We start from the raw sequence: 24441 nt of genomic DNA, 5'->3' as shown, positions 1-24441 counted from the left end.
GAGCCAAGATTGTACCACTGCAATCCAGCCTGGGCAACAGAGGGAGACCCTGTCTTTAAAAAAAAAAGTCTGGATAAAACTGACATAGATGTGCTTTTCATTGAGTCAACAAGCATTTATTGATTAACAATAATGCATACTGGCTGTCATTAAAGGACTTAGCCCAGGAGACAGCCCCTCCTGGACAGGTTGTTATGAGAAGATGTGTCTTGCAACCATTCCCATTTTCCAGATGGGAAAATTAAAGCTCAGAGAGGTCACGTCATCTGCCTAAGGAGGCCTGAGAGCTAGCTGGTAGAGGAGCCCAGTTTCTTCCACTTTGAAAGCCCTTATTTCCCCTGTCCTCTGGCCAGGGGAGCATCCTCAACCCCCAGCTTGTGACAGGCACCAGCACCGCTGTACATCATTGACAGAAAAGCAGTGAAAATGCCCAACTCAAAATAACTTTCCTGAGGCTCGCTTGAGAAAGTGGCAAAGCCAGGCCTCAAACCCAGTGGGGCTGGATATCAGGGCACCAGCTCTCCAGCCACTCCCAGGCCAAAGTCGCTGCAGTGGGGTCCGATCATGCAGACAAGGTAGAGAGCTTCTACTCCGTGCTGACCCAGTCTTAGACACTGAAGACGCTGAATTGGGCCATGTGCCTCTTGCTGTGTGACACACCATATGCCCCACATCCCAGTCTCCACCCACACAGAGCTTACATCCCAGTGTGGGGATCCCCCCCACCCCAACTCAGCGCTTTGGGCCATTTCCATTTTCCAGGTGGTCAGTCAGGGGCTGCAGGCTCAGACCCCCAGCACTTTCAGGTGGTCAACGCTGGCCATGGCTCAGGGCTCTTCCCATCCCAGCTGTTTAGAAATGGCCCAAAGTACCCAAAGTAGGGTCGTGGGTGTCCCCTCCCAGGCTTGCCCTCACCACAGCCCTGGGAAGCAGGCAGGGTCCACAGGAAGGGCATGCCCTCCCCTCTGGGGCCTCAGCTTCCCAGTGATAAGAATCGCCTGGAACAAGGTGTCCTAAGTGCCCCATCATCCAGCCCCCAGCACCAGCCCAGGCTGATGACCCAGCTCCAGGGAACTTGGAGTTTCAAGGGAGGTCCCAGGAGAGGCCAACAGAGACTGGAGTCTACAATTCCAGGGCCGAGGCCTGGCTTTGGAGCCTGACACACAGGAAGTGCAGGCTGTGTCACTTTGGGACCAAGCTCCCAGACCTCTGAGGATGTCCATTTCTGGGCTGCAAAGGGGACCATTTGACCCACCTGGGTGGGATGTGGTGAGGCCTAGCCCCAGGAAGTGAATAGAGGCTCACTCCCCTTTCTCTGTGAGGGCCAGCCTCCTGTTCCTGTGGGGAGGGACTGCTGGCTGCTGGTCCACAGTCCACAGTGGGTCCTCAAGCAGTGGCTTGGGGACCAAGGTGTGTCGAGAGGGGCTCAGGTCAGGGTGGTGCTGATGGGACAGAGGCAGCCTCAAGGCTAGGCTGATCTTCACTGAACTTCCCCAGTGCCTGCCTAGCCTGACTGCAGTCGGGGGCCCGCCTCTCCACACTGCTTGAGGAGGATCCTGTAGCTGTCCCACTCCCTGTGGGTCTCTGGGCCTCCCCCTCCTCCTGAGGCCCCACATCCCACTCTACTGCAGGCAGACGGCAGGAGCGGGCTATGGGGTGAGCTGGGAGGCTGGGGTCCTTCCTGCCCAGGGCTCTACAAGTAAAGCCACAGCAGGGACTCAGATGTGCCGAAGGCCTGGCATGCTAGGGGTGGGGTGTGGCCAGGGTGGGGGATGACGGGACACACAGGTGGCCAGGGCAGTGTGAGAAGGGGACTGGGATGAGTTCTTTATGCTGAGCTATACATGGCATCGACCCTGCTCCCTAGTGGCCACTGTATTCATAAGACAGGAACATGTAAAAAAAGGAGGCTCAAGTTCTGTGCCACCACCAGCCACTGGCCTAACCCCAAGCACCAGGTCCTACCAGGTCCAGGCTTGGACCCTTCTGCTGGTCTAGACTGGACAGGCCTAGGCTGCTGGGTTAAGGCCTCAGTCAGCCATACCCCAACCCCTGCTCTTCCAGCTGCTCCTGGCCTTGAGGGAGGGTCTAGCCAGGGTGGGCAGCCACAGCCATTTTCAACCCAACTCTGTATTTCATGAGCGCCCACCCTGAGCAGACACTGTGCCGGCCAGGAGGATTTAGCAGGGAATCAAAGAGACACAGTCTGGCCCTCCTAGTGAGGTGCAGGGGACAGAGTGGGGTGCAGGGGACAGAGGGGTGCAGGGGAAAGGGAGGAGTGGGGTAGGGGCAGAGGAGGGGAGGAGGGGAGCGGGGCGGCGGGGGTGCTGGAGGACAGATCTCAGGCTAGGAGCTTCCTGACCCTGCAGTCGGTAGATGCCCCTTAGTGTGCAGGGGCTTAGTAAAAGGGAGCACCCCTGCCTTCACCCCCAGCTTCTCAAAGCAGGGCAGCAAACCTCCAGCCCCACAAAGTGCCCCGGTGCTGTTCTGAGCCCGTCAGTAATCCATGGCATCTCCCAGACACAACATGCTCCCTGGGAGGAAAGGAGAGACTGTGTAGGTCTGAAGAGGAAGAGACCCACCCAAAGCCTCTGCTGAAATGGACTGAAGCTTCCTCATGCACACATGTGCACATGCCCGACATACATGTGCACACAGTGTCCCGGGGAATCCTCCCAGGCCACCCAGCATCAAAGCCTGGGAGAGTCCAGGTCTGGAGACAAAAGGAAGACAGGTCAGCGCAAGGGCAACACAGCAAACGTGTTCCTCCCATCCCTTTTGGGGGGACCACAGGTGGTCACACGCTCTCGGCCCCCGCCATCAACACAGAGCACCTCCTCTGGACCCCATCTAGACCCTCACACACCACCACCTTAGCCTCAATCCCTGTAGCAAAAGACAGTGAGGCCACAGTGATGTTTGGTGATGACAGCATTGCTTCCCGCCCGCTCGTTCACCCTGAGGACGCACCTGTGCAGGAGTCCAGCTACTCTGAAGACACTCTGCAGAGAGACCAGAGACAGAGGGATCCCCAGGCATTCACATTTTCCCCCTAGGAACAGACACGTGTGTGTGTGTGTGTGTGTGTGTGTGTGTGTGTGTGAAGGTGCTTTCATGCCAATTCCAGCCTTAACTCAGTGTCACTGCAACCGCCTGAGAGACCTCGAGGAAGCACTGCCTGCCTGAGCCCAGCCAGCCTCCAGAAATGAAAGAGAACATTAGCAAACGATTGCTGTCGCTTTACACCACGGAGGTGGAGATGTTTGTTACGTAGCCACAGATAAGTGGAACAAGCTCTTACACAGGAAGCGTGAAGTCAGTCAAGGAAACGAGAAGAAATTGAGAAATAACACATCGGGGCCTGACACCCTGTGCCAAGTCCCTTAACGCTCCGGAGAGCCCTGCGAGGGCTTGCGGTTTTCCTACAGGGGAGGAAACAGAAGCAGGGAGAGATCAAGCCGCCTGTCCAAGGCCATACGCTAAGATTTGAACCCAGACAGGACTGACCGGGAGGGGCAGGAACCAGGGCTCTGATGTCTGACATTGGGTGACCTTGGTCAAGTCTGTCCTCTTTCAGGGCCTTCGTCTCCTCACCTGCAAGATGGGTATGCTGTGTTTAAAGATTTCTCTGCAGTCCTTTCCCCGCCCTGAATCTCCTTGAGAGCAAACCCTGCTGGTTCCACTCTTCAGCATGAGTCCTGTTGCTCCAGGGAGCTGCTCTGTCTCCCGCCCTAGCCCACCCAGCCTTCCCAGCCGGGCAAAGCCCTCCAGAGCCCGCCTCCTCTCCCCTCCGCAGCCTCCAGGCCTTCACATATCACTGCAAGCTGCCTGCATTTCAAGCTAGGTCCAGCTTCCTTTATTACCTAAATATGCTCCCCCAAATTCAAGCCCCCCAACAAACCTAGTTTCACCAAATTGAGAGTCCAGAAGAGGCTTAGCCACCAGGAGCTGGCAGCCAGGAACTGCCATCACCTTTGATTTGTCAGGTGCCAACCACAGACAGGGCACAGACCCCGCCCCTCCACTCTACAGGCATATCCTGACCACCAGCAAGTCCAGCCTGGTCAGGCTGGGAGCCGTAAGGCGTGTGACCACATCCCAGACTGCTGTCATGGCCCTCCAGGGTCTTGCCCAGTTCTCCTTGGCCCGAGTCCCCAGTCACTGGGAACTTCTGGTTCCCGAGAGCTAGCTCCTCCAGCCATTGCAGAGGCTCCCTCTGGCTTCATTTCTGGAGCTCGGGCTGGGTGGGGCCACGGCGTGGCTTTTGCAGAAGGGAGGGAAAGATGACCCTCCTCCAGCAATTAAAAAAAAAATCAAACCTGAGGGGTCTGGAGGGGATGTCTCCTTTCTACAACAAGCACAGCAGGCCCAGCACCAGTATAATTCTCCACAAGGTAACGGGCCAGGAAGCCACACAGCCGTTGCTACTGCATGTTTGAGTTTTCTGAAGCTGCCGTCACAAATTGCCACGAACTCGGTGGCTTAAAACAACACATTTTCTCTTGCAGTTCAAGAGGTTAGAAGTTGCAATGGGCCCCACTAAGCTAAAATCAAGGGGTTGCAGGGCTGCCTACCTTCCGGGGGCTGTCCGGGAGAGGTCACTCCCTGCTTTTTCTGGGTTCTAGATGCTTCTGCACTGCGTGGCTCATGGATGACCCCTTCCTCTGTCTTCAAAGCAGGGCTGTCGTCCTTCTCACAGCACACCCCGCCAACCTCTGCTTCAATCATCAGCACTCTCCTGACTCTACCCTCCTGCCTCCCTCTTATAAAGACCCTGATACCACATTGGGTCCACCTGGATTGATCCAGGAGCCTCGCCCTTTCTTAAGCTCAGGTGATCAGCAACCTGAGCTCCATCTGCAACCTTAATTCCCCCTTGTTGTGGAAGGTAACAGCCACAGATTTGAGAACATCTTTGTGGGGGTGAAGGAGAAGACATTATTCTGCCAACTGTTAGGTGTCTACCTTGCCCTGGCTCTGTGCCCACCTGCCCAAAGAGCTTCACAGGTGTTCTGTGGACCTTAGCTTCTTCACCAACCACCCTACTCCTGACAGCTAACTCTGTAAAATGAGGTGGTCATGCACAAAGGGCTGGTGTCAGATCACCCCACAGCCTGCTGTCCAGACCAGCCCTTCTCATACTTGAATGTGTACACAGTGCCCTGGGGTCTTGTCAGAATGCAGCTTCCGACATGGTAGGTCTGGCAGGGCTGAGCCTGCACCATCCACCCTGCTGCCAGGTGAAGCTGGCACTGCTGGCCTACAAACGTCATCAGTGTGGCTGAGCCGGAGAAGCTCAGCCCGAAAAACCACCTCGAGAGAGTTAAATGCCTCAACGCACACCACACAGCACCTGGGAAGTAGTGAGTGCTCCTAAAGCAAGCCAAGCACCCCCGGAGCTGTGTCTTGTAAGGGAAGAACGTGGGTCCCATCTGGGATTTGATCCCAGCTACCCGGTCACCAGCCATGGGCCCTGTGGCAATTAGGTCCCTGTTCTAAGCAGGAGAGAACTGAGAGGGGAGTCACAGTAAATACCTACTAGGGAGACAGCTGCAAAGCCTGGCTTTCCAGTGCACTGGCCAGGTGACAAGAGGCAAGTTCCTAATATCCCTGAGCCTTGGTTTCCCCATCTGTAGAGTGGAAGTCATTCTGTTGTGTAGGGTGGGGAACACAATATGTAATCCCATTACCATGTACTAAGCACGGCACTATGTCAGTGCTGTGTGAGGTGCTTTCTGTCTAGTAAGTGCTAATACAAATATCTAGCAGGAGCCCGTTGGGTTTAAATGAGTCAGCCGTCCGGTGGCACTCTCCAAAAGTGCTCAGGACACTATGGTCATCCCCATTTTTACAGATAAGGAAACTGAGACAAAGAGGCTCCATCAGTCACTAAAAGCTCACAGGCCACTGAGCAGCATGGTCAGGACTTGAACCTAGGCCCGGCTCTGCACTCGCAGCCACCACGCCATTACTGAGGCCAGGCTGCTGAGCCCAGGCTGCAGAGCCCAGCATTGTGCATACAGCAGGTACTCAAATCCCTGCTGACTGAACGGAGAAGGTGCTTGGCTGCATGGAAAGCTCTAGATCCATGTCTAGCAGTATCCACTAGTTGGCACATCACCAGCTCTTTACCAACATCTGGTTTGATTTTTGTCATTTCTTTCTGCTTAACATTTTCCTCATCCATTTTTCAACCTTAAGGCACCTGCCCCCCTCAAGATAAGACCCAAGCTGGACACTGATGCCCTTGGCCTTGCCCTGGCCCAGAGGGCTGAGTTTCACCCTTCAGCAATGGTGCCATCGTTCCTCCAGTGCCTGTCCCCTACAGCAGCATTGTCACGGCTGCATCTGAGGCCCTGCCCAGGTGAGGCCTGCCCCTCCATCCTGCCCATTTCTCACAGGGCTCCCACAAGGCTTGGTGCAGACCAGACAACCCAAGGGGAACATTGCTATGATGCAGACCTGCATGCCCAGGACGCAAAGTGGCCCAAGGCCACACCATCTCAGAAGCACCCAAGTGGGCTGGGATTCTGGCCCTGATCCCCCAATCAATCAGACCAGTTCCCACAGGGGATGCACTCCCAGCCGCCTGCTGGGCTTAGCTCCATCCTTGCCGCCCAGGCAGCTCTGTCCCTAAAGCCCTCTTCCATCAAGATGGAACTGAATGGGCTTGTAAAAGGTGTTTGTGACCCTCCCATTGCACTTCTAGGGATTTATCCTAAGGAGAAAATTGGACAAGTGTGGAAAGGAATGTGCATAAAATCGGTCCTCACGGCCAGGTGCAGTGGCTCATACCTGCAATTCTAGCACTTTGGGAGGCCGAGGTGGGCAGATCACGAGGTCAGAAGTTCAAGACCAGCCTGGCCAACATGGTGAAACCCCATCTCTACTAAAAATACAAAAATTAGCTGGGCGTGGTGGTGCGTGCTTGTAATCTCAGCTACTCAGGGGACTGAGGCAGGACAATCACCTGATCCTGGGAGGCGGTGGTTGCAGTGAGCCAACATCATGCCACTGCACTCCAACCTGGGCAACAGAGTGATACTCCATCTCAGAAAAAAAAAAAAAAAAAATGGTCCTCACAACTTTCCTTGTAACGGTAAAAAATGAAATAACCTACACCTCCAACACAGGAGAACAATTCCTGATGGCTGATTAAGATACCATTGCACAGGTGGGCCATGCACAGTGCTGCATATCCGCTTCACTCCACAGCCACACCGCCTTTTACCGTTCCTTGCTTTACTATACTTTGCAGATACTGTGTTTCTTATCAATCGAGTTTGTGGCAACCCTGCAGCAAGCAAGTCTATTGGCACCATTTTTCCAACATGATGTTCTCACTTCGTGTCTCTGTGTCAGCATTTTTTAGCAATAAAGTATTTTTCAATTAAGGTATATGGTTATGGAGGGGCGGAGCAAGATGGCCGAATAGGAACAGCTCCAGTCTCCAACTCCCAGCGCGAGCGACACAGAAGACCGGTGATTTCTGCATTTTCAACTGAGGTACTGGGTTCATCTCACTGGGGAGTGCCGGACGATCCGTGCTGGTCAGCTGCTGCAGCCCGACCAGCGAGAGCTGAAGCAGGGCGAGGCATTGCCTCACCTGGGAAGCGCAAGGGGGAAGGGAATCCCTTTTCCTAGCCAGGGGAACTGAGACACACAACACCTGGAAAATCGGGTAACTCCCACCCCAATACTGCGCTTTAAGCAAACAGGCACACCAGGAGATCATATCCCACACCTGGCCGGGAGGGTCCCACACCCACGGAGCCTCCCTCATTGCTAGCACAGCAGTCTGTGATCTACCCGCAAGGCAGCAGCGAGGCTGGGGGAGGGGCGCCCGCCATTGCTGAGGCTTAAGTAGGTAAACAAAGCTGCTGGGAAGCTCGAACTGGGTGGAGCTCACAGCAGCTCAAGGAAACCTGCCTGTCTCTGTAGACTCCACCTCTGGGGACAGGGCACAGTAAACAATAACAAACACAGCCCAAATCTCTGCAGACGCAAACGACTCTGTCTGACAGCTTTGAAGAGAGCAGTGGATCTCCCAACACGGAGGTTGAGATCTGAGAAGGGACAGACTCCCTGCTCAAGTGGGTCCCTGACCCCTGAGTAGCCTAACTGGGAGACATGCCCCACTAGGGGCAGTCTGACACCCCACACCTCACAGGGTGGAGTACACCCCTGAGAGGAAGCTTCCAAAGCAAGAATCAGACAGGTACACTCGCTGTTCAGAAATATTCTATCTTCTGCAGCCTCTGCTGCTGATACCCAGGCAAACAGGGTCTGGAGTGGACCTCAAGCAATCTCCAACAGACCTACAGCTGAGGGTCCTGACTGTTAGAAGGAAAACTATCAAACAGGAAGGACACCTACACCAAAACCCCATCAGTACATCACCATCATCAAAGACCAGAGGCAGATAAAACCACAAAGATGGGGAAAAAGCAGGGCAGAAAAGCTGGAAATTCAAAAAATAAGAGCGCATCTCCCCCGGCAAAAGAGCGCAGCTCATCGCCAGCAACGGATCAAAGCTGGATGGAGAATGACTTTAACGAGATGAGAGAAGAAGGCTTCAGTCCATCAAATTTCTCAGAGCTAAAGGAGGAATTACGTACCCAGCGCAAAGAAACTAAAAATCTTGAAAAAAAAGTGGAAGAATTGATGGCTAGAGTAATTAATGCAGAGAAGGTCATAAACGAAATGAAAGAGATGAAAACCATGACACGAGAAATACGTGACAAATGCACAAGCTTCAGTAACCGACTCGATCAACTGGAAGAAAGAGTATCTGCGATTGAGGATCAAATGAATGAAATGAAGCGAGAAGAGAAACCAAAAGAAAAAAGAAGAAAAAGAAATGAACAAAGCCTGCAAGAAGTATGGGATTATGTAAAAAGACCAAATCTACGTCTGATTGGGGTGCCTGAAAGTGAGGGGGAAAATGGAACCAAGCTGGAAAACACTCTTCAGGATATCATCCAGGAGAACTTCCCCAACCTAGTAGGGCAGGCCAACATTCAAATCCAGGAAATACAGAGAACGCCACAAAGATACTCCTCGAGAAGAGCAACTCCAAGACACATAATTGCCAGATTCACCAAAGTTGAAATGAAGGAAAAAATCTTAAGGGCAGCCAGAGAGAAAGGTCGGGTTACCCACAAAGGGAAGCCCATCAGACTAACAACAGATCTCTCGGCAGAAACTCTCCAAGCCAGAAGAGAGTGGGGGCCAATATTCAACATTCTTAAAGAAAAGAATTTTAAACCCAGAATTTCATATCCAGCCAAACTAAGTTTCATAAGTGAAGGAGAAATAAAATCCTTTACAGACAAGCAAATGCTTAGAGATTTTGTCACCACTAGGCCTGCCTTACAAGAGACCCTGAAGGAAGCACTAAACATAGAAAGGAACAACCGGTACCAGCCATTGCAAAAACATGCCAAAATGTAAAGACCATCGAGGCTAGGAAGAAACTGCATCAACTAACGAGGAAAATAACCAGGTAATATCATGATGGCAGGATCAAGTTCACACATAACAATATTAACCTTAAATGTAAATGGACTAAATGCTCCAATTAAAAGACACAGACTGGCAAACTGGATAAAGAGTCAAGACCCATCAGTCTGCTGTATTCAGGAGACCCATCTCACACGCAGAGACATACATAGGCTCAAAATAAAGGGATGGAGGAAGATTTACCAAGCAAATGGAGAACAAAAAAAAGCGGGGGTTGCAATACTAGTCTCTGATAAAACAGACTTTAAACCATCAAAGATCAAAAGAGACAAAGAAGGCCATTACATAATGGTAAAGGGATCAATTCAACAGGAAGAGATAACTATCCTAAATATATATGCACCCAATACAGGAGCACCCAGATTCATCAGGCAAGTCCTTAGAGACTTACAAAGAGACTTAGACTCCCAAACATTAATAAGGGGAGACTTCAACACTCCACTGTCAACATTAGACAGATCAATGAGACAGAAAGTTAACAAGGATATCCAGGAATTGAACTCATCTCTGCAGCAAGCAGACCTAATAGACATCTATAGAACTCTCCACCCCAAATCAACAGAATACACATTCTTCTCTGCACCACATCGTACTTACTCCAAAATCGACCACGTAATTGGAAGTAAAGCACTCCTCAGCAAATGTACAAGAACAGAAATTATAACAAACTGTCTCTCAGACCACAGTGCAATCAAACTAGAACTCAGGACTAAGAAACTCAATCAAAACCACTCAACTACATGGAAACTGAACAACCTGCTCCTGAATGACTACTGGGCACATAACGAAATGAAGGCAGAAATAAAGATGTTCTTTGAAACCAATGAGAACAAAGATACAACATACCAGAATCTCTGGGACACATTTAAAGCAGTGTGTAGAGGGAAATTTATAGCACTAAATGCCCACAAGAGAAAGCAGGAAAGATCTAAAATTGACACTCTAACATCGCAATTAAAAGAACTAGAGAAGCAAGAGCAAACACATTCGAAAGCTAGCAGAAGGCAAGAAATAACTAAGATCAGAGCAGAACTGAAGGAGATAGAGACACAAAAAACCCTCCAAAAAATCAATGAATCCAGGAGTTGGCTTTTTGAAAAGATCAACAAAATTGACAGACCGCTAGCAAGACTAATAAAGAAGAAAAGAGAGAAGAATCAAATCGACGCAATTAAAAATGATAAAGGGGATATCACCACCAACCCCACAGAAATACAAACTACCATCAGAGAATACTATAAACACCTCTACGCAAATAAACTGGAAAATCTAGAAGAAATGGATAATTTCCTGGACACTTACACTCTTCCAAGACTAAACCAGGAAGAAGTTGAATCCCTGAATAGACCAATAGCAGGCTCTGAAATTGAGGCAATAATTAATAGCCTACCAACCAAAAAAAGTCCAGGACCAGATGGATTCACAGCTGAATTCTACCAGAGGTACAAGGAGGAGTTGGTACCATTCCTTCTGAAACTATTCCAATCAATAGAAAAAGAGGGAATCCTCCCTAACTCATTTTATGAGGCCAACATCATCCTGATACCAAAGCCTGGCAGAGACACAACAAAAAAAGAGAATTTTAGACCAATATCCCTCATGAACATCGATGCAAAAATCCTCAATAAAATACTGGCAAACCGGATTCAGCAACACATCAAAAAGCTTATCCACCATGATCAAGTGGGCTTCATCCCTGGGATGCAAGGCTGGTTCAACATTCGCAAATCAATAAACATAATCCAGCATATAAACAGAACCAAAGACAAGAACCACATGATTATCTCAATAGATGCAGAAAAGGCTTTTGACAAAATTCAACAGCCCTTCTTGCTAAAAACGCTCAATAAATTCGGTATTGATGGAACGTACCTCAAAATAATAAGAGCTATTTATGACAAACCCACAGGCAATATCATACTGAATGGGCAAAAACTGGAAAAATTCCCTTTGAAAACTGGCACAAGACAGGGATGCCCTCTCTCACCACTCCTATTCAACATAGTGTTGGAAGTTCTGGCTAGGGCAATTAGGCAAGAGAAAGAAATCAAGGGTATTCAGTTAGGAAAAGAAGAAGTCAAATTGTCCCTCTTTGCAGATGACATGATTGTATATTTAGAAAACCCCATTGTCTCAGCCCAAAATCTCCTTAAGCTGATAAGCAACTTCAGCAAAGCCTCAGGATACAAAATTAATGTGCAAAAATCACAAGCATTCTTATACACCAGTAACAGACAAACAGAGAGCCAAATCATGAATGGACTTCCATTCACAATTGCTTCAAAGAGAATAAAATACCTAGGAATCCAACTTACAAGGGATGTAAAGGACCTCTTCAAGGAGAACTACAAACCACTGCTCAGTGAAATAAAAGAGGACACAAACAAATGGAAGAACATACCATGCTCATGGATAGGAAGAATCAATATCGTGAAAATGGCCATACTGCCCAAGGTAATTTATAGATTCAATGCCATCCCCATCAAGCTACCAATGAGTTTCTTCACAGAATTGGAAAAAACTGCTTTAAAGTTCATATGGAACCAAAAAAGAGCCCGCATCTCCAAGACAATCCTAAGTCAAAAGAACAAAGCTGGAGGCATCACGCTACCTGACTTCAAACTATACTACAAGGCTACAGTAACCAAAACAGCATGGTACTGGTACCAAAACAGAGATATAGACCAATGGAACAGAACAGAGTCCTCAGAAATAATACCACACATCTACAGCCATCTGATCTTTGACAAACCTGAGAGAAACAAGAAATGGGGAAAGGATTCCCTATTTAATAAATGGTGCTGGGAAAATTGGCTAGCCATAAGTAGAAAGCTGAAACTGGATCCTTTCCTTACTCCTTATACGAAAATTAATTCAAGATGGATTAGACACTTAAATGTTAGACCTAATACCATAAAAATCCTAGAGGAAAACCTAGGTAGTGCCATTCAGGACATAGGCATGGGCAAAGACTTCATGTCTAAAACACCAAAAGCAACGGCAGCAAAAGCCAAAATTGACAAATGGGATCTCATTAAACGAAAGAGCTTCTGCACAGCAAAAGAAACTACCATCAGAGTGAACAGGCAACCTACAGAATGGGAGAAAATTTTTGCAATCTACTCATCTGACAAAGGGCTAATATCCAGAACCTACAAAGAACTCAAACAAATTTACAAGAAAAAAACAAACAACCCCATCAAAAAGTGGGCAAAGGATATGAACAGACATTTCTCAAAAGAAGACATTCATACAGCCAACAGACACATGAAAAAATGCTCATCATCACTGGCCATCAGAGAAATGCAAATCAAAACCACAATGAGATACCATCTCACACCAGTTAGAATGGCGATCATTAAAAAGTCAGGAAACAACAGGTGCTGGAGAGGATGTGGAGAAATAGGAACACTTTTACACTGTTGGTGGGATTGTAAACTAGTTCAACCATTATGGAAAACAGTATGGCGATTCCTCAAAGATCTAGAACTAGATGTACCATATGACCCAGCCATCCCATTACTGGGTATATACCCAAAGGATTATAAATTATGCTGCTATAAAGACACATGCACACATATGTTTATTGCAGCACTATTCACAATAGCAAAGACTTGGAATCAACCCAAATGTCCATCAGTGACAGATTGGATTAAGAAAATGTGGCACATATACACCATGGAATACTATGCAGCCATCAAAAAGGATGAGTTTGTGTCCTTTGTAGGGACATGGATGCAGCTGGAAACCATCATTCTTAGCAAACTATCACAAGAACAGAAAACCAAACACCGCATGTTCTCACTCATAGGTGGGAACTGAACAATGAGATCACTTGGACTCAGGAAGGGGAACATCACACACCGGGGCCTATCATGGGGAGGGAGGAGGGGGGAGGGATTGCATTGGGAGTTATACCTGATGTAAATGACGAGTTGATGGGTGCAGCACACCAACATGGCACAAGTATACATATGTAACAAACCTGCACGTTATGCACATGTACCCTACAACTTAAAGTATAATAATAATAAATAAATTTTAAAAAAAAGGTATATGGTTATGAATTCAGTGATTTTGCATTTGCTGAGGAATGTTTTGGAGGGTGCAGGGTGAGAGAGGAGGGAGAGGAGCAGAACAATTAACTCACGGCTTAATACCTGGATGATGAAGTAATCTGTACAACAAACCCCCATGACATGGATTTACCTACATAACAAATCTGGACATGTACCCTTGAACTTAAAATAAAAATTAAAAAAAAAGGTATGTACACTGTATTTTTAGACACAATGGTACTGCACACTTAACAGACTATAGTATAATGTAAACAATACTCTCTTTTTTTTTTTTGAGATGGAATTTTGCTCTTGTTGCCCAGGCTAGAGTGCAATGGCACGATCTTGGGTCACTGCAACCTCCGCCTCCCAGGTTCAAGCGATTCTCCTGCCTCAGCCTCCCGAGTAGCTGGGATTACAGGTGTGTGCCACCACATCCAGCTAATCTTTGTATCTTTAATAAAGACAGGGTTTCACCAGATTGGCCAGGCTGGTCTCGAACTCCTGACCTCAGGTGATCTGCCCACCTTGGCCTCCCAAAGTGCTGGGATTACAGGCGTGAGCCACCGTGCCTGTCATGTAAATGGAACTCTTATATGCACTGGGAAACCAACACATTTGTGTGACTCCCTTTATTGCAATCTTCACTTTCTCGCAGTGATCTTGAACTGAGCCTGAGTATCTCTGAGGAAGGGCTGCACATGTCATTTCTGTTTAATCTGAGGCTCAACCTTGTCATATTCAGCTGCTTTCTTTTCTAGCTCATATCTATTCTCCATACCTCGGAGATAACGCAGGTTCAGTCTAAGACACCACAACAAAGCTACAGCAATAAAGCAAGCCACACACATTTTTGGGTTTCTCAGTGCATATAAAAGTTCTGTTTACACTATACTGTTGTCTATTAAGTATGCAATTGCATTGCGTCTAAAATGAAACAATATACATACCTCAATTAAAAGTACTCTATTGCTGAAAAAAAAAAAAGAGTTAATGATCATCTGAGCCTTGAGCAAGTTATAATTCTTTTGCTGGTGAAAAGTCTTGTCTTCATGAATGGCTGCTGACGGATTAGGGTGGTGGTTGCTAAAGGCTGGGGTGGCTGTTGCAGGTCCTTAAAATGAGACACCAATGAAGTTGGCTGCATAGAGTGACTCTTCCTTCCACCAAAGATTTCTCTGGAGTATGCGATTGCTGCTTGATAGCAATTTACACAGACTAGGACTTTCGAAACTGGAGTCAATCCTCTCAAACCCCGCTCCTGCTTTATCGATTAAGTGTATGGAATATTCTAAATCCCTTGTTGTCATTTCAATAATGTGCACAGCATCTTCACCAGGAGTAGATTCCATCTCAAGAAACCACTGTCTTCACTCATTCATGAGAAGGAACTCCTCATACATTAGTTTGATCATGAGATTGCAGCAGTTCAGTCACATCTGCAGGCTCCACTTCTAAATCTAGTTCTCTTGCTATTTCTACCACATCTGCGGTTACTCCCTCAACTGAAGTCTTGAACTCCTCAAAGGGTTGGAATCAGCTTCTTTCAAACTTCTGTTCATGTTGATATTTTGACCTCCTTCCACGAATCACAAATGTTTTTAATGTCATATAGAATGGTATATTCTTTCTAAAAGGTTTTCTATTTGCTTTGCTGAGATCCATCAAAGAAATCTATCTATGGCAACTACGGCATTACAAAATGTATTTCTGAAATAATAAGACTTGAAAGTCTGAATGACTCCTTAATCCATGGGCTGCAGAAAGGATGTTGTGTTAGCAGGCATGAAAACCTCATTAATCTCCTTGTACATCTCCATCAGAGCTCTTGGGTGACAGATGCATTGTCAATGAGCAGTCATATTTTGGAAGGAATCTTTTTCTGAGCAGTAGGTCTCAACATTGGCCTTAAAATATTCAGTAAGCCACGATGTAAACAGATAGGCTGCCATCCAGGCTTTGTTGTACCGTTTGTAGAGCACAGGCAGAGAAGAATTAGGGGGAATGGCTGGTGGGTGGAGCAGTCAGAACACACAACATTTATCAATTAAGTGTGCCCTCTTATATAGATGTGGTTTATGGTGTCTCCAAACAATTACAATAGTAACGTCAAAGATCATTGATCACCATAACAGATTTAATAAATAATGAAAAAGTTTGAAATATTGTGAGCATTACCAAAATGAGACGCAGAGACCCCAAGTGAGCACATGCTCTTGGGAACAAATGATGCTGGTAGGCTTGATGACATGGGGTGCCACGAACCTTCAATTTGTTTAAAAAAAAAAAAAAAAAGCAGTATCTATAATATCTATAAAGTACAATAGAGTGAGAAGCAATAAAACAAGACCTGCCTGTGCATTGTGTTAGGTATTAGAAGTAATCTGGAGATGACTTAAAGTATATGGGAGGATGTACGTAGGTTATGTGCAAAGACCGCACCATTTTATATCAGGGACTTGAGCACCCATCAATTTGGGGTTCAGAGAGGATCCATTCTCCCCCAGATACCAAAAGACAAATATATCTGAAAAGGAAGAATATGGGCCAACAACATCCTGAGTCTCAGAGCCATTGATTTTGGAGGGCAGGAGATCAGATCTTTCTTAACTCATCTGTATTTTCTTATATTTCTTACAATAATTATATATTATTGGTGTGATTAAAATGTTTTTGTTTTTTAACATTAAAAACAATGCAGCAGGTCAAACGTGGGTGGCCTGCCTACCCACCAGCCTCTTCTGCAGCTCTAGAATTTGATGACCACCCAGAGACACTCTCATCACAGGGCAGGACAGGGCCCCAAGCTGGCCTGTGACACACACCTGCAGCTGCATCCCCTCCACCGCTGCCACCCCCGAGCCATGCGGACAGCCCCACTCTGTTCTAAATCCTACTCCTCCTATGGTCTTCCTTCCCTCGCTCCTTCCTGGAACCTCTATTCTAATAGCAATTATCAGTAACCAGAAGGAAGCATAACCACAATAGCAACCACAGGCCTATCGGGTGTCACTGGCCCTTCTGCTCCTAGAAGCTCATGTGCAGAGGAGGCCGGGGCTTCCGGCTGCCCAGCCTGAAGGGCAGGGCTTCTGTGGCGGCAGGGCACATCCCCGTCTCTTGCCTGGCTCAGCCCCCATCACTCACTGATGCGCCCTCCTAGGGGACGCCCTTTTGGAACCCTTGGGCCAACATCCTCACCTCTTTGTGCTGTGCTCACAGTGGAAGGAACCAAAAGCCAGCCCAGAGGAGGTGAGAGACACCTAAGCCATGAGCTCCCACCAGCAAGAGGCGGGAGGATGAGTCCCTGCGTGGCCGGCATTGAGCCCGTGCCCAAGGCCACTTGCTGACATTCATTCTTCTTTTTTTAGTTTTTATTTTTCTTTCTTTTTTTTTTTTTTTTTTAGATGGAGTCTTGCTCTGTTGCCCAGGCTAGAGTACAGTAGCACAATTTTGGCTCACTGCAACCTCTGCCTTCAGGGTTCAAGCAATGAGCGATTATCCTGTCTCAGCCTCCCAAGTAACTGGGGTTATAGGCACGTGTCACCACACCTGGCTAATTTTTTTTTTTTTGTATTTTCAGTAGACTGTAATTTTTTTTCTATTTTCAATAGAATTTTTTTTGTGTTTTCAGTTTCAGCATGTTGGCCAGGCTGGTCTTGAACTCCTGACCTCAAGTGATCCACCTGCCTCAGCCTCCCAAAGTGCTGGGATTACAGGTATGAGCCACTGCCGCACTCAGCCAATTCTTCTATTCATAAGTATTTATTCGAGGCTCCCTTGAGCATGGCAGGAGCACCACTGGCCCTCACCTGTCCTCATGGGGTCTGCAGTCCAGTGGGAGAGGTAAATGTTAAAATATTAACGCACTCGCAGTTCCTGCTGTGATGAATGTGATGCAGTAGTGGCTTGAGACTAGGAGAACAAGGGCAGCGGTTAGATCCTTCCTCAGGCCGGGCAGGTGGGGCTGACCCTAGCAGCCACTCAGCAGGTGCTCGCCAAGGCTCAAGGCCAGGTTCCTCACTCCAGTCCCTCGCTTAACTCCCTGCAGCTTGGAGGTGGCTTTCTGGGTTCCTCCTCTCTAGGAGAGGACACACACCACCCACCTGACTGCACCCAGCTGCCCAGAGGAAGGATCGGGACCAGGGAAGGTCCTCGGGGCTGGTACAATTCCTTCCTGGGACTGTATCTAGTCACCTGCCGGCCACACTTCGTGGTAGCAGGCTAAGCCCAGTCTTTAAGAGGGTGCTCTGGGGCCCCTGTCACCTGCAATTAATTGTTCAGACAATGTTCTGGGTAACACCACATCTGAAGACAAAATCAGCTCAACGCTTTTGGTCAGTCAAAATCCATTCACTTGGGCAAATGTAGAAAAACCAATAGCCAACACCAGGCTGTATTAAAAATCACACTACAAGATGGTCTCAAAATAGACTCCAATACACAATTCCCATGGCAATGGTCCCTCACCTCAGGCTGTCCCCAAGGGAGCCTGGAGCAGAGGGGCATGGCTGTGGGGCAGGGTCGGCCCAGCCTATCCAGACACAGCCCCCATGGGGGAGCCTCTCTGTCCACAGCAGGCTTAGGGCCAAGAGCTGGGTCTCCAGTCCTGTTTCCTCTCCAGAGACAGGAGCCGCATGGGAAGGAGCTTGAGGAGTGGAGTGTTTGGGGGTCACCCACATCCTAGGGCGTGCAGGCTGGGAAAGGCCACAGGCAGAAGGGGTCCCAAGCCCTGGGGCACCTGTGTGGGTTCCTCCCTGCCCAGACCTTCACTGGCATCACAGTGCAGAAGGCGCTGCGCCAGGCGGGAGAGGGTGGGAGCATGCTGGGAGCAGCCAGTGTTGGGGAAGGACTAGAAGGCGGGAGGAACAACTAAATAAACAACCAGAGGCTCAACCCACCTACCACGTGCAGAATGGGATTCGGGCAAGGAGAACGAGAGGCAAGAAAGTCCTCAATCCTTGGATCTGGCGAGCTAATTGCCCCCTTAGTTGACAAATGAGTGTCCAGCAGAACTGGGCTCAAAACCTTATGTGATAGAGACAGAAAGTAGGTTAGTGGTGGCACAGGCCTGGGGGCTGGAGGGCTGGGGGTGATGGCTACAGGGCACAGGGTTTCTTTCTCAGGTGAAGGAAAGGTTCTAAAATCGACTGTGTAGATGGCTGTGCCTATCTGTGAAAATGCTCAATACCACTGAGTTGCAGAGTTTAAATTAGGGGATTGTATGCTATGTGAACGAAATCTCAATAAAGCTGCTACAAAAATGAAAAAATCAAAAGCCTTGCCAGACCTATGCCAGGAATTGTGAGGGGCAGCTTAGCAGCACCGGATGGGAGCAGGTGAGCAGTGGGGACGCATGCAGCCCACCCATCCCCTTGACAGGTGTCACCTCACTTAGCATCCCTGACAGTGTGGCTGGTAAAACACCACTGGCCCATTTTACAGATAGGGACGGCAGGGTTAGGAGAGCTTCAAGGGCTTGCCAGGGCCGCATAGCTGGCAAACAGACTGCAAAGAGAAAGAAAATGTGAGCAAAATATCAGCTCTACACATTTGGGATAGTGAGTTAAGCCCCTTTGCAGTTTGTAAAAATGCCACCAAAGAGATGATGGGCCCTCTTCTGCTGCAGTCAGGAGCGGGGTGGGGCCTCTCGGGGTGCTCTTGGATACCAGCCCCTCCCCACCCCTGCAGAGAGGAAAGTTTTCATCCCAGGATCACGCCGAGCCAGCATCCCACCTGCTCCCTGGCTCCTCCAAGGCCAGATTTGGGGATCCCTCCTCCTCCTGGAGCCAGAGCTGATGACTCCAGCCACAGCAGCCCCACCCCTGCCTCACTGCCCTGGCCTTGTGTTGTTCCCATCTGCCTGAGCCCTTCCCTTCCTTAGGCCCTTCCTTCTGGCTCTAACCCCCTGCGGTGTGCCAGGGCAACAAGAACCCCAAGCTTGTTTCTAACAGCCAACCCATGTGGGGTGTGTTGTGGAATGAAGGTTTGCATTCCCCCAAAGTTCACATGTTGAAGCCCTAACCCCTAATAGGATGGTACTTGGAGTTGGGACCTTTGGGGGTGATCAGGCTTAGATGAGGTCGTGAGAGTGGGGCCCTGTGATGGGCTGAGGGCCCTCATAGAAGAGGAAGGGGATGACCTCTTCTCTTTCCACTGCCTGCCATGAGAGGACACAGCAGGAGGGTTGCAGGTACAGCCAGGAAGCAGGCTCCCTAGAACCAGGCCCTGCCAGCACTCTGCTCTCAGGCTTCCAGCCTCTATCCTGTGAGAAGTCCATGTCTGCTCTCCAGGCCGCCCCGAGGGCAGCCCGAGCTGATGAGTATAGGGGGCCAGGGCCAGGTGGGCGGGCACCAGTGTCTCCCGCAGTCCTCTCTGAGGGGCAGGGACCCAGCTCTCCAATTTCACAGCTCAGGAGCCTGGGGCTCCTTCATGCCCAGGTCACACAGCTTAAGGGAGGAGCCGGGACTCCAACCCAGGACCCCAGGCCCCAGCCCCCAGTTCTGCCCTCATGCCTTTACAGTGCCTCACGGGGCCAGACGGCCTCTCCCTCTTCCGTGCTGCCTACACATGTGTGAGAGCCACTGGTGCTGTGACAGGGCCCAGGCTGTCAGTCACTAAAGCCAAGCACTCCAGTGACCCTGAGACCTAGCAGCAAGACAGCGACTCAGCCCGGGGTGGGGCCTGTGAGGCCCACACCCAGCAAGCACTTCCCTGAAAGCCACACCTACAGGCCATGTTCCCCTGGCCTGGCACCCCAGGGACATGGCTCTGGCTCTTCCTCCCCACGAAGCCTTCCCCACTCTGGATCCCCTCTCCCTACCCCTCTTAGCCTTACTGACAAGAGACACAGTTCCGAGTGTCTGCTGTCACCCCCAGAAATAACACTGGCCTTAGAGTCAGCCACAATGGATTCAATCCTGGCTCTCTACTTTTTGGCTGAGTGAGCTACAGGAAAATTACTTTCTCTTCCCAAGCCTCGGTTATCCACCAACCCCAAAAGGAGCAGCGGGGGAGGAGCGAATGAGGTAATAAGGTCCATGGCAGGCCCTACTCCAGGCAGTGGCTGACCTGGCAACATTCGGGACATGGGGCCGCATGAAGAGGGTGGGAGAGATGGAGGGGAGACGTCCCAGCACCTCTTTGCTCACCCTTCCACCTGCCCCACTGCCTAGGCATCTTGTCCTTCCCAAAATGTATTCCACGCTCTGCAATGGACTCAGTGTGTCCCCTAAAATCCATATGTTGAAATCTTAACCCCAATATGACAGCATTAGGTGGGGCCAGTGGGAGGCAATTAGGTCCTGGGGGTGGAGCCCTCATGAATGGGATTAGTGCCCTTATAAGGACAGGCCCCAGAGAGCCAACTCACTCTCTGTCCACCACATGAGGACACAGGAGAAGTCAGACATCTGCCCATCTGCAACCGAAAGAGGGCCCCCACCAGAACCCAGCCAAGCTGCCACCCTGATCTCAGATTTCCAGCCTCCAGAACCATAAGAAATCAAATGCTGTTGTTTCTGAGCTTCCCAGCCTGTGAAGTCTTGTTATAGCAGTCAGAAACAAGACACTCTCAGTCCTTGCTTTGCCCAAGCTGACCCCCTGCCTGGAGAGCTTATGTGTCCCCCACTCTCACTTCCCATTCATTCACAACCCAAGTCAACCTTAAGGTCTCCTAGAAGCCTCCTGTGACAAAACCTGTTCGTGTTCACCAAATGTCATAAACCTAGTGCAATTTCCTCCTGGGCACGCAGATAAACTACATTTCCCAGAATCCTTTGCACTTAGGTAGGGTCATGTGACCAAGTGCTGGCCAATGGAATGTGGGCAGAAATAATACACTGCTTTTCCAAGTCTGAGGCATGACAAATGTCCCACATCTTCCCATGGGCCTCTCCTTTTCTATTGGCTAGTTGAATGAAAGAATGCCAAAGCCCTAGAGGAGGGCAGGGCCACAAGATGGAAGGGGCCCTGAATGACCAACTGGAGCAGAGCCTCAACTCTGACCTGCATTAATGTGAAAGCCAAATAAATTTGTATTGTGTTAAGCCAGTGAGAAGTGAGGGCAGTTTGTTACAGCAGTTAGCCTGTGCTGACTACTACTACACATCTATACATCCTTCCCTCTTCTTCCAACAACGAAGTGTCCAGTGGTGGATTCCCCCAAGCCACTTCTAGCCCTTGGTTTTCTGAGCTATCATCAGCTAGGTACTTGTCATCTCCTGCTCTGGTCTGTGGGCTCTCTGAAGACAGAACTACAACTTGTGAGTTACTTATTTCTGTTTCCCAGCTGGGGCTGGTACAGTGCAGGCACTCATAAATGTTATCTGATGAACACACCAGGATGTCTCAGAATAGGGCTACCTGGAAAATGAGAAGTTTGTCCTCAAAAGGCCTTCTAGACCCAGCCTGCCCCTGATTCTGAGAAGAGGCACTCCATGTGTGTAAGCCATATGCCAGGAACCATCCTAAGCTCTTCTCAAATATTTTCTCACTTTGACCTTCACGACATGGAGGCACAAAATAGGTGAATCATGGCTAAGCATGGTGGCTCACACCTGTAATCCCAGCACTTTGGGAGGTCAAGGCAGGTGGATCACATGAGGCCAGGAGCCCAAGACCAGCCTGGCCAACACAGTGAAACCCATCTCTATTAAAAAATACAAAAAAAAAAATTAGCTGAGTGTGATGGTGCATGCCTGTAATCCCAGCTATTTAGGAGGCTGAGGCACGAGAATCATTTGAACCCAGGAAGTGGAGGTTGCAGTGGGCTAAGATTGTGCCACTACACTCCAGCCTGGGTGACAGAGTGAGACTCTGTCTCAAACAAACAAACAAAACAAACAAAGGTGGTGAATCACTTGTCCACAGTCTCAGAGCTGGTAGGTTGCAAAGACGGGATGAAAACCTGGCCTGGCCAGCAGGCTGCAGAATGTATGCACCTCCCCCAAAGGCATGTTTCTGGACCTGCCTTTAGTTGGTGGCCGCAGGGGACCCTACCTCCTCCAGCCACCAACTAAAGGTTGATGCTGGGCACAGCAGGTGGTGCAGCGGCTGCACCTGTGCCTGTGCTGGGTGTTAGATGCTTCTCCTATCACCTGTGGGTGTGTGCACCCCTGGGTCACAGATGAGGAAACTGAGGCAGAGGCACTGAGTCACACCAGGAGAAATGGACAATGCTGGACTTATTTGGGCTCATCCAACCCTGGGGACTCTTTCCACAACACTTGTCCCAGGGGCTAGTCTGACCCCAAATGCCAAGAAGTATTCATCACCCAGTTCTCCTGGGTTGCTGGTTTGTTTAAACACCAAGAAGCAGCTCAGGGCCAAGAGAGAATACTCTAAATGCCGAGCATTTGACTGAGGGTGAAAAAGTGGACTGGACACTCTTACAAGGAGGAAGAAAAACAAAGGAGGTGTTCCCTGACTCCCCACAGCTGCAGAGTAATATCATGCATCCCAGCCCAACAAGACCCCAAGGCTGCAGAGTAACACCTCGCATCCTAGCCTGGCGAGTCCCCAGGACTACAGAGTAATACCTCGCATTCCAACCCGATGGGTCCCCGCAGCTGCAGAGTAACACCTTGCATCCTAGCCCGATGAGTCCCCAGGGCTGCAGAGTAATACCTCGAGTCCCAGCCCAACGGGTCCATATAGCTGCAGAGTAATACTTCGCATCCCAGCCCAACAGGTCCCCACAACCACAGAGTAATACCTCACATCCCAGCCCAACGGGTCCCCACAGCCACAGAGTAATACCTCACATCCCAGCCCAACGGGTCTCTACAGCTGCAGAGTAATACCTCGAGTCCCAGTCCAATGGGTCCCTAGAGCTGCAGAGTAATACCTCACATCCCAGCCCCACGGGCTCAGCCCCACAGTCTGTTCCAACCCATCCAGGCCCACTCAACTGCAGCTGGCAGACTTCTGCACCCACTGGCACCAAAGGCTGCCCCCTGCTTGGCCCTGGAGCTGACTGGACTTGTGTTCCACACAATCCCTCAGGTTTCTCAGGGCCATAAGAACTCCTTGGAAGCCACTGGAATCAAGATTCTGCCCAAGGTGCAGGCTGCTTTCTCTCAGAGGTGAAGGGATTCCAGGGTGCCGTGGAAGTGTCTTTCCAGATATATTCGCCTTGCAGGCAGCTCCCTTCTCCAGTCTGAGGCAGGAACCCCCTCCCGTCTGGCTGAGAGCCCTGAGGTCACTGTCCCTCTAGGACCACAGCCCTGTGTCCATCCTGGTCTCTTAAGAAGTCCCACTCCTGCTCAGGGCGAGGTGCATCTGGCTTTTGATCGGCAGCCAGCTCGGCCCCTCTCCACTCATTCTCTGAGCTCCGGGGCCTTCACAGGCCCTTCTGCTTTTCCAGGAGGAGGCTCAGGAAGCCAGGTCTTCATGCAGCTGGAATGTTCTCTCAACACCCCCGAGGGCCTTGGCCCGTCCCTGGAGAAAGTCCTGGATGCAGCCTCACAGCGCTGATAGAAACTTCACAGCCAGTTGCAAGGTTCACAGGTACCTTCCTCTTTGGGGGTCAAGGCCTGTGGGCTTGGGTGTGCTGTTCTGGCCCCCAGACCTCACCTGGCCAGGGTTGAAGACCATCACTGGGCCCCTGATGCCACGTGGGCTCCCATTCTCCGACCAAGGTCCTAGGTCTACAGACAACACAGCAGTAAATGGCCTCTCTCCCCAGGTTTTAAACGGGTAAGAAAAATACAACCTTCATCCACAGGGCACAGATAAATCCAGCTTTTACATCTACACAGTGGCAAGACCAGGCAGCCCTGCAGAGGCTTGGGTCTGCCCTGGCTGAAAGAACACTGGCTGAAAAGATGCATTTGCAGGTCTGGTTTTGGGGTGTTAGGGTTTG

At 49.7% G+C, this 24441-nt stretch overlaps 1 protein-coding gene across 4 annotated transcripts in view; it reads right to left on the bottom strand.

Moving 5' to 3' along the window:
- The window catches only part of LOC105488380 (potassium two pore domain channel subfamily K member 9), a 108954-nt gene that overhangs the window by 61221 nt on the left and 23292 nt on the right, over positions 1 to 24441 (bottom strand). Inside the window, exon 1 of one of the 4 annotated variants that reach the window (XM_011752377.2) lies at positions 4575 to 7678. The exons of the other annotated variants lie outside the window; for them this stretch is intronic. Coding sequence (XP_011750679.1) covers positions 4575 to 4728 — 154 coding nt within the window. The 5' untranslated portion in view covers positions 4729 to 7678. Of the gene's footprint in view, positions 1 to 4574; positions 7679 to 24441 lie in introns of those variants that run through there. 4 annotated transcript variants of the gene reach the window in all.

This window comes from Macaca nemestrina, chromosome 8, assembly GCF_043159975.1.
Source record: "Macaca nemestrina isolate mMacNem1 chromosome 8, mMacNem.hap1, whole genome shotgun sequence".
In the NCBI taxonomy this organism is placed as follows: domain Eukaryota; kingdom Metazoa; phylum Chordata; class Mammalia; order Primates; family Cercopithecidae; genus Macaca; species Macaca nemestrina.
The sequence above is the reverse complement of the archived record's forward strand: the minus strand, read 5'-3'. Positions and strand labels throughout refer to the sequence as shown.